General features: G+C 42.8%; 1 protein-coding gene across 1 annotated transcript in view; it reads right to left on the bottom strand.

Annotated features, from left to right (window-relative positions):
• The window catches only part of ELOVL5 (ELOVL fatty acid elongase 5), a 515,314-nt gene extending 508,100 nt beyond the window's left edge, over positions 1-7,214 (bottom strand). Inside the window, exons 1-2 of the mRNA XM_086926429.1 lie at positions 6,990-7,214; positions 3,056-3,122 (exon numbers count right to left, since the gene is read on the bottom strand). Coding sequence (XP_086782555.1) covers positions 3,056-3,113 — 58 coding nt within the window. The 5' untranslated portion in view covers positions 3,114-3,122; positions 6,990-7,214. The remainder of the gene's footprint in view (positions 1-3,055; positions 3,123-6,989) is intronic.
• Positions 7,215-10,801: the final 3,587 nt, after the last annotated feature.

Genomic DNA, 10,801 nt, shown 5'->3' on the forward strand with positions numbered 1-10,801 from the left:
GACCGTTACAGAAACATGTGATAAACGTGACTGTTGGTGAACACAGTGATCAGTGCATTGAATTCAGTGACACATATGTTATGTTATGTTAACTGTGTCTTTTATAGTGCTCGGCTACTCCGCGGAGTGTCCCGGCGCTTTTATTTATAACCTGTAACAGAAAACACAACGGGGCAAATGAAAATGAGACCAGAAATCAAAAGAAAGAGCAAATCTAGAGAACAAAAAGTCAAGTTTTAAGGCCCTTCCTAAATGCTAGCAGGTTGGAAGTGCTGCGCAGTGAAAGTAGCGGCATAACCAGCACTCCCCACTTGGCGCTTCGTGCGGTTATGCAATTCATTACCGCACAGCCGCGTTTTAACTACGTTCAAACACTCGGCAACGCCACCATTCTTGAGCTTTGCCGTATAGAGGGGAATCCCACGGTGGCATCCAGATTTGCGAGCACTAACAGGACACGCTCGTGATATGATTCCGCATTAAGAGCACCTCCACTCACCCTGCCTTAAGTTGCGCTTAATCACTCATGCCCCACACCCCCTGTGGTACATTAAGTGGGGGGTCTAATAGCTGGGATTTACCTTCTCCCTGAATATATTCCGCATTAAGAGCACCTCCACTCACCCTGCCTTAAGTTGGGCTTAATCATTCATGCCCCACACCCCCTGTGGTACGTTAAGTGGGGGGTTTATTAGCTGGGATTTACTTTCTCCCTGTATATATAGGGTTATAGTTTCACTAGTTACTCACAATACCCTGGCCACCAAGTCGCCCTAAATCAGTTCTTATTTATTGCAGGTTGACCATTTGGCTGCCCTTCAGGCTGTGATAATTCCCACCTGCTTGATCTATTCTCAATGTGAGTATTCTCTGCTCTCATTCGTCATTATTTGACGCTCCATCCCTTCCTCTCTGAAAACCCTCTCCTTGTAATTTCAGCCCTCCCCTGTCTTGATAAAGACCTGCCGCGACCACAAACTGGGGCGCCTTAGGGTCGAAACGTCGACGCTTAATGTTGGCCAAGATAACTCCAGGCACCTGCAAAGCCACCTCTTGTCTCCTTGGAGTATCAACTCAACACTCTGGCCTTTTTAACAATTCCCCTGTATAAATTGTGTATATGTGTCACTGAATTCAATGCACTGATCACTGTGTTGACCAACAGTCACGCCAATCACATGTTTCTGTAACGGTCCCTCACGTATTGAAACTTGTGTCACCATGGAATGAAGGAATTCCTGTGTATCGTGATTGTTTTTACTTTTTACTGAGATAAAAAAACTTGAATTTCAGTTGTTTTCAGAGAGGTTTATTAAATTCAGCATGTACTGAGCTAACACAGCCAATTTTAAAGCAATTGTTTGTTACCCAACAGAACCACTTTGTTCTTAACCACGCTATTCCCGACAGTGGCCCCCGTGGCCCTGTCCCATGTACATAATCCCCTGTAAATTCTGCCTGTGCCTATGGCACATTGTAAAGCGTGTGTTTATTATCTAATGTGTTTGGTATAATACAAAGGCTATTTTTATATATAACCTTGTGTGGAGTTTCCTTTGTGGTGGGCCTTGGGTGTTGTTGCTGGGTGCGCGCGCAAACGCTTTACACATCGCCCCCGGGATAAGCCTGTCTGCTTGTGCCAAGATACCAAGGGGGTGAGCAGGCGTTATCTTGGCGTGTGACTCCCTTCCCCTGACTAGAGTGGTGGTTTCTGCCTTGCTTTGGCACAAGCCTTAGCCAACAAGAAATCCGAACAGTCACTTGATGTCTCAATGAACAGCATTTAAATGTTTGCAAATTTAGTGCTGAAGTGAAAGGTTATGCTTTAAAGCACTGAAACTTTGGGTGAAAAAGCACAGAATCTGACCCACTAGACAGCAATCATGCATCTCCAAAAGAATCTTTAGAGATATGGTGCATTATGAGCAGCAGAAGTCAACGTGGTCCAACCCCATCAACACACACCCACCCCTTCCCGCCCCTTCTGGTCTGTGCTGGACCAAGATCCCGGTAAAGTATTGCTTTAAGTTTCTCTGTCCCTGCCAGTCAGACTTTGACCACTGATCTGCTGAACACATCTGCTCGCACCCAAACAGAAAATGTTGCCAAATTTTGAGAAGTTCAAATGTCTCAGAATCTGGAAAGATCATTGATACATGTCTGCTTCCACTAAATGTATGTCAGTGTTATGCCAGAGTATATAATAGATAACATGGGGACACCATGTCAACCTGCAGTAATTGGTACGTGTGCTTTTGAGGAGGGGTTGGTGGCTTGAAGAGCCACTGGAGTACATACGTTTTTTATGTATAAGCCTCTGCTGAGCTTTATTTAACAATGCTGTTGCTAGGTAAAATGCTCATCATTATTCATGTGCAAATACACAGTGAAAAGACGACTGATACTTCACTTTCTTTTACAAAACACCACAACACCTTCTTCGAGATGGGTTTCATATGTTCTGAAGGAGCATTAACTGAAGAGCTCGAGAGGAAACCGCGACTCCTGCAAGGGCCCAGGGACTGAATGTACCTTTAACCTAATTTTCATGTTACTGTTTGAAGAGCTGGCGCTGTTTTGCATCACATTATTCTAGTCCTCTCAGAAGCAGTCTCGGGTTGAGAAAGAAAACAGTGCCAGGGCCGCTGGTGCTTAAGGCACACAGCAAGGCTATGGTTCCGTGACTCAGTGTGGATTTGTTTCAGTAAAATGTGAGTTAGAGTAAGCAGGAGTAATGATGACTGTTCCTGCTGAGTTGGAAAATGCACACGTTCTTTCAAAATAAAGTCTCATGCTTCGTGTTATTATATTCATGTGTGTTTACATTAGACATGGATGCGCTGAGGCAAAATCTGAAAAATAATATTGGTAATTAGCCAAGTACAATATGCTGAATAAAGTCTGTGTGTTAAGAATTGCAATGTTCACTTTTAATCAATAGCCAGTGAGCACATTTTAATTCACTAGCTCAACTTAAAATCGTCAGCACTGATGATCCAAACAATGAATTACTTTATTCATTAACGGTGAGGATATAGCTTGAAAAAAGGATTACCTCTTGGTCCAAGCAAATCGTCTATGTAATTGTTCATTGCTTTATTCAGGCCCTCCATTATTGAAATCTGTAAGAAGTTCGAAAAAAGGTAAACATTCAGTAAGCATAAGAGACTGCGCGCTACAACACAGAAAAAATGCTAATTCTGTCAAACAAACATATTCTCTGCACATAATCAAACACAATAAAAGTGTCGGTGACGCCTTGCTTCATTATGAAACCAGCACATTCAATTCGAGAGGTAAAATCTGATTTTGTCATTCATATGTTAGTAATCAGGGCACATGCTTGTGTTGTGATGCGTGTGCTTAGTCAACATCAAACAAGAACCTGCTTAGGAGCCCGTGTGTCAGTCACCAGACTGCATGTACCTGTGTCCCTTGCAAAAAGGACAGTTGAGAGGATGAATGCTCTCGGGTGTACGCGCCTCTGATCATCTTTCTTCCGGTCAACTCCCTCCCCCCACCCCCACCCCCCTTCCATGTAGTGAGGAAGTGTGACTCCAAGGCCAAAGCAAAGGTAACAGGCAAAGGAGGGACACTTTTGCCAGTAATATCACGTCCAATCTTCAGCACAACAACGGAAAGTCTAGACTTTATTTTAAAGACGGATGCTAAATTAGTCATAGAGGAACCAGGATATCGCATGTTAATTCCGGTATTACCATTTGCACACGTTGTGTGATCTTTGACAAACCATTTTACTACTCAGGATAAACATTATAGTATCGAATAAACTTGTGTGCTCGAAAGTACTATATAAAAACGGAATTCAAAACTTGACAATTACATCTTAGCATTGCTACTTATCATTACTCCATCAAAGAAAGCCCAAGAATGTATATTATTATTGTGTGGTAAATAAGGGGCGATTATTAGTAAATAAATGGGTTGAAGTTGATGGACATGAAATGACAATGGTGCTTTTCACAGCAGTACATAAAATATAATGAGTGAGATGTAGACGTCGATAAAAAAAAAGAAATCTTATTTGCAGCAGCCCCGGTTCTAAAGGGTGGGTCGGGCCCTCCCAAGTTAGCCCCGTGGCTCATTCACACGCATAAAACATGTTTTGTTCTTTTACTTGATGGAAACAATCATACGTGCTCTGCAGCCGAGCAATCAAACCCTAATTATGTAACTTTCATGTACAACGTCCCGGTCTTGGACTAATTTTAACCGTGCGGGGCAGGGATGAGGTCACATGGGATGGTTGTTATTACTGTGAATGTGTAAACGGAAGGGATACTTCAAACAACCCCACTATGTCGAGACCGCAAACTCCAGTCACGCAGTAATTAAGAGATGAAAGAAGTTTTATGTCAGAAACAGTGTGAAGTATATTGCCATTGCAAGAAAAGTAAGTCAAAATGCCCTTAGAATTAGATGATACATTTTAGTAGTGTTTTGTTTCGTTTTATTTTATTTCTGCTGAGATGCAATTCCTTACTGATCACTGAAATTATTTATGTGGCTTAGAAAACCAGATTATGCTGTTGGGTTGACTAAACTATGTGGCAAGAAAAAGCAAATTATACAGTGTAGTGTTGCACATTTTGTAATATTACTTCATTATTTTTACATTCTTACATGTTAACACTGTCTTGGCAAATGTTACACCTCGTTAGTACCAGTTTAACGCTAAAATGCAGCCATAGGCAACTGAAAGGTGCCTCTGCGAAGGGTCTCCACTGCAAAGCAACACGTGTTTTACTAACTTTTGATCAGTTTGAACCAGAATCATTTTTTCTCCTAACATCAGCAAAGTATGTAGCAGATGATGAATTATGTGAAAAATATGGCAAATCTCTAATTATGCGGAAGATTCTGTACCCTCAGAATCACATATTTCCAGTGGCCCTGCTTACAGCAGTATATTAAGCAATAACATTCTGACAATGGCAAGGTTTTTACTCTTAAGTGAAGTTTCACTAATACAACACAAAATACAGAATGGGAAGGAGCAGTGCAAGTGCCTATAGTCTAAAGAAAAGCACGGGAAATATGTACTGCCACTGTTCTGCCTACTCTCATTCTCCCCAAGTACTCGCAGAAAGCGGAACTCTCTGACATAAATAGAAGGAACTTAAAGAACATATTCCACGTTGGGTTACTAGTGACTGCATTTATTCTCTACCAACAAATTCGCTCATTTTGTCATATGAATAGACAGAAATTGATTACAACCAGGGCCACTGGACTTATGTGATTCTGCAGCCGCATTTTCCAGATATTTATGGATTTGGTACATTAGCTACATAGTTCATCATCTACAGCATCATTTGAAATTTTTAACAAAAAACCTCATAAAAGGATCAAATGTTACTAAAAATGCGGTGATGTGTTGCACAGTGGAAGGCCCTTCACATAGGTTTACTCGTCACTACTGGGGAGAAACATTTATACACAGAGGGATAACGTGCAAAAAATGACACAATAGTGAAGTAATACTACTCTGCATTACACAGTACAATTTAGTCAACCCCTCTGCATAATTTAGTCCTGCCCTGTTGCATAATTCCAGAAGCCCTGATTATTGTACTTGTCCTCTTTATGTCCTAAACTGATAACAGAGAGATGGGTGAGGTGGGGAGACGTGATGGCGGAGATGAGAGGGTAATTGGGTTAATAAGGAGGAGGCAAGACGGTGGGTAGTGATAACAAAAGGATAACTGTGATGAGGAGAGAGGAGGGCAAATTGGACAGAGAAGAGTGAGAGGAGGGCGATGAACAGAGAAAAGGGTTAGGAAGAGAGAGATGGATTAGGTGGAGAGAGAAGAGTGAGGTGGGAATAGAAGTGTGAATTCTAGTCAGAGTAACTTGAGCCACAGCGAGAAGATCGCGAGGTCAGGAGAGCGAAAAGTATGACAAGGTGGAAAGAGAGGAGGGTGAGGTGAGAGGTAAATTAAAGGGAAGTGGAGAAAGTGAAGGGACGTACGGAAACAGGTGGCTAAGATGGAGAGAGAGTTTGGATGATGTAAGGAGAGAAGAGAGTGGGGTGGGTGAAGTAGAGGGTGGAGTTAGCAGGACAGCAAAGTGAAATGGAGAAAAAGAAGGGTGAAGTCGGAAGAGAGGGAGTGAAACGGAGAGAAAGGAATGCGAGGTGGAGACAGCATAAGAGATCAAACCTGTAGGTTCAAACTTCTAGAAATGCTCAGTCAAAACTAGTAGTCAGAACCCGGTAATAGGTATTGTATGCAGCTCACAACCGTACAAGACCACCCAACATGCACAGACCCAGCTCACAGACACCTGTGGCTCTCTGGACATCCCCGCTTATCTTTATGGCCTACCCATTCTTCTTCTTGGCCTACCCAAATCCCACATTCTGGAGCCGGGCCTGATTTGCAGTCGATTGAGTGACATGCGGACGGCCAGACTAATCTAATTAGAGGACAAACATCTGTAGTCGGGGCAGTCAAGTCTAACAGAAACTTATTTGGACAAGCTATGGGAACACCAAGTTATTTGCATCATCACGAGCCTGTTCAGGAGTCAAAGAGCAAGTGCTGAGTAGCCAGTGCCGGGAGCGTGAGAACAAGTGACAAAATTAGATTTCAGAACTGATATCTTTAAGGTAAACCGTAGGGAGCAACAAGGTAACTGGGGGTAACACTATTAACCAATATCTCAGGATACTTGTCTTGTGCAGACAGCACATACAAACACCAGTCTCAATGGAGGCTAATACTTGATGCGGTTTAAACTGTCTACGCCCTTGATTTGGAGATTCCCACTTGTTACTGAGAAAATGTGGCCTAGAACACACAGGGACCCAAATAACTGGGATAAGAACTGCGCGATCAGCCAGACCTGGGCTGACACCCATCAACTGGGCGCTACTGGCATTCTTTGCAGAGGGGACACACATGCTCAGCATCACCAGGGCCGCGTCCTCCACACCCCCTTCAAATAGAAATAAATATGTCACCTACCAGACAGCAGCAAAGAAAGGAGACACGAGGGGCGGCAGGAGGTAAAGAAAAAAGAAGAAAAAAAAGCACGACCCAGGGACGGAGAGGAGGGAGCTTTCCCGTTAGAGCAGTGTACAGATAACCGCCCTTCTGAATGCAGCTCTTCCTCCTCTCAAGCAGTTGCCGGCCGCTGCTAGGAAAAGCTGCCGGTGCGCCTGTCAATCGTCTCGCAGGACCCCTCCCACCATCTTTGCCTTTTGTCCAATAGGAGGCGCAGTAGCGTCGCCGCGTGACTCGCGGGGTGAGTGCTGGCCCTCGAGTTGATTGGCTGAGGTCAGGTGGGGTGTTCAGTGTGCAGGCGGTGGGGGTCGAAACTCGGGAAGGAAACGAAGGGAGGCTGAAAGCTTAACGAGGCGAGTTAGATTTCGAGGTGTAGACTGCTCGTTACCTCGGTGGCCGTGACGTTCCTTAGAAGATGTTGTGCGTGATGGAGCAACAAAATTGTTTAAGGGGAAACGTTGGAAGATACGGCAGCCAACTGAGCGAGCACAAGTGCGACGCAGAGGGACCTAACGTTCCTGCCTTTGCCCTTGAAAGTGAATAGAGTGTGCCAGAGTAGGAACTGTCATTTACAGTTTATGTTGTCACCTCGGCCGGCTTTTAGCGACCTGCAAAAAGAGGGATAGGCCCTAATTGCCATATCCCGTTATTTTCAGACGGATCGAGTCACATGGCGAACTACATAAGGGCGAGTCTTCGACATTCAGCAATGCCCCCCCCCCCCACCCCCACCCCCTGTCGTCACTGCTGGATGTTTCCTGCTTGCACCACAGAGTGAGGCACCACTGACTAATGCACACAGTACATAAGTATGTAAACTATTTGACGTGCTCTTTAGACAGATTTCGTTATTCAACTTGACTCGCGTTGGAGTGGAGGACATTTTAAACTAGAGAAAACTTAAATTAGCAGAAAAAAACAATGGTCACCTTAAAAGCTGTATTGGCATGTCTGCCTTTTATTACTTGCTGTGGAATGGCTCCTCTGCGCGCCAATCCACTTCTGTTGTCCTGGCCTACTGAAAGGCTGTGTGCCATGTGGTTCTGATGCTCCATGATTTAGGTCTGACAGTCTTAGTAGAAGAATAAAGTCAAGGTACTTAGTGTCCCTCTGTTGCACTCCGTTATAGGTATTGGATAACCTTTTTTTAAATTTAAGAAAGTTCCACAACCAACTCATAATGTTTCCAAAATAATGTGTTTAATTTCTTTTGTTTGTCATCGTTATATTTCTCATATACGACTGCATTATTTAGACATATTCTTGGTTTCTCAACACTTTAAGTAAACCATCCCAATGCATTTGGGGTCAGGGACCCTTCACCAGGGAACTGTGTGTCCTTTGAATGAACAATTCAAGGTCAAAATCAAGGGTGAGAAACTTCTGAAGGTTTTGGTAACATTATGAATTGTTGACCTAGTGCTTTATTCTTCACCTACCCATTCTCTCTTAGGCCAGAGAGAGATACCTCGCTTGCACCCAAGAAGCTTTACATTTATTAACATACCAGTAACTTTGGATTCAACCCAGTGTGCCTCACTACTACTTTATTTTTGATTAGTCCTCTTAGTAGTGCATAACATCCATGGATGTTAGTTCACTGAAATGCCTGGGATAGCAGAACTGACATCATATGTCCTTTAACCTTAATGGTATCACAGGAAGTGATGTATGAGCTTGGACTCTGAATCTTCCCAGGAAGTGATGTTGCATGAACGTAGCACTGATGATATCACAATAATCAATCAAGTCAAGTCTATCAGCTTTATTTCGATAGTAAAAATATCATAAAAGCATACATAAAACAACAAGTAAAACCATGATAGTTAAAATCCAGTGGCTAATAAAATGATACACTTTCCATTAAATTAAGTAAGAAGGTCCGATACATGACCACAATTAAACAATGAGTTTTAGCCTTTTACTTTTGAATCTTAATCAATCAATATAAACTTTATTTGGATAAATATACATATCGATAAAAGTACAAAAACAATTGGGGCATCCATTAAGATTAAAATTGGACCTCCAGTAATACAGTGCACAATCTAATAATGAAACAAATCATTAAAAACATTTGACAATTTGGGTTAAAAACAATGAAATAAAGTGCTATAGTTCAGCAGGGGTGCATAGAGTTACAGGTGCGTACTGCCGCCTTAAAAAAAGAGCCAACCCGAAAGGTTAGATCTTCATCATTTAGAGCAATGACCATCCCATAAGCTGCCTTATAATCAATCTCAGGTGAAACTTTAAAATAAGGGATCAAAAACCTTTTGGTGAAAATTAAATATTAAGATCAGAAAAATAAAAAGTGCAGCATCGATTGTTTGTGTTGGTTATTGCATGGACAAGGCAGAAGGTCAAGATTAGGAATAAAACTCACAGGGAATGAGAGCATAAATTTCATAGTGTCAGTCCTCAGCCGGAAGAGTAAACCCCTTTCCCAACAGCCAATTGGTTTTAACGGGTAGCTGGAGACCGCAGGAGAGACGTTCTCAATGTGCCTATATCTGGCGACTGACGTTTTTTCTACGCTCTGTGACCAGTCTTGCACTTTTATATGATGCATAGAGGGTCCTTTGGAGGGATTTACTACTAATGGTACCAAGGTCTGAGGGATTTAGGAATACGGATTCGTGGTTCACACTAAGTAAACTTTTGTGATCCGCAACCAGCCATGGTATATCGATCCCCTTGTCGTATTTCAGACAATCTGAAATTATCTCTCTAGTGAGTTGAGCCGCAGTATTTTTCCAGATTCTCACCCCAAATAGGTCTGGACGAGCCTTAATGTAGTCTTCAATGTATGGCAGATTTAGTTCACAATGACTAGCATATTTGGATGATGAGATGGGTGTACCCAGGATTTTCGGACAAAATCTATTCTCTTCACCCTGGATGCTAGCACTGTTAGTATGCCCCAGACTTCAGCACCGTAAGTTGCAACTGGTATGCATTGGAGTCTGAAGATCTTAACAGTTGCAGACACCACCTCTATATTCCTCGGCTTAGGAAGCCCAAGTATTGTGTTAATAGAATTTGTGAACTTCCTCCTACAATAGGCCACATGGTCAGTCCACAACCCATTAGATGCAAATACCAAACCAGGGTATGGGAAAGTGCGAGTACTCTGTAAACGATTAGAATTTAAAACTATAGATGAGTTAAAATACTTCTTAGACCCACACGCCATTAAAAAAGATTTTTTTAAATTGGTGCATAGATACAGGGCTGCCATAAACTCTACGAAACCACGGACCAAGATGCGAAGAGCTTTTGGGGTACGCCCCATCAGCACCTCATCGTCTGCTTATAGCAATGCAGGAAGTTTATTACCATTGATAAGTGGGACATCCTGAGTTAGTGTTACCAGAGACCTATTTAAATCGTTAATGTATAAAATGAATAGGAGGGGGGCAAGGACGCAACCCTGCCTGACCCCCCTGCCTACCTCAATGGCTTTGGAGACCTCACCATCCCTGCTAACACGCACCCGGGAGTGTAGATCTTTGTGCAAATAAGCTAAAAACGAAACGAGGGACTCTTCCAATCCATAATTTAAAAGAGTGTCCCGCAGCCGAGATCTCTTAACAAAATCAAAGGCCGACGTGAGGTCCATGAATGCTAGATATACAGGTGTTTTCTTGGCTATATTTTATTTGCTAATAATCAAGTTGAGGTTAAGGCATTGTTCCACAGAGCCAATGTTACCCCTAAACCCCAACTGACACAGATGGAAAATCTGATATTCTTCGGCCCATGACCTAATT

Source organism: Lissotriton vulgaris, chromosome 6, assembly GCF_964263255.1.
Source record: "Lissotriton vulgaris chromosome 6, aLisVul1.2, whole genome shotgun sequence".
Classification (NCBI taxonomy): Eukaryota; Metazoa; Chordata; class Amphibia; order Caudata; family Salamandridae; genus Lissotriton; species Lissotriton vulgaris.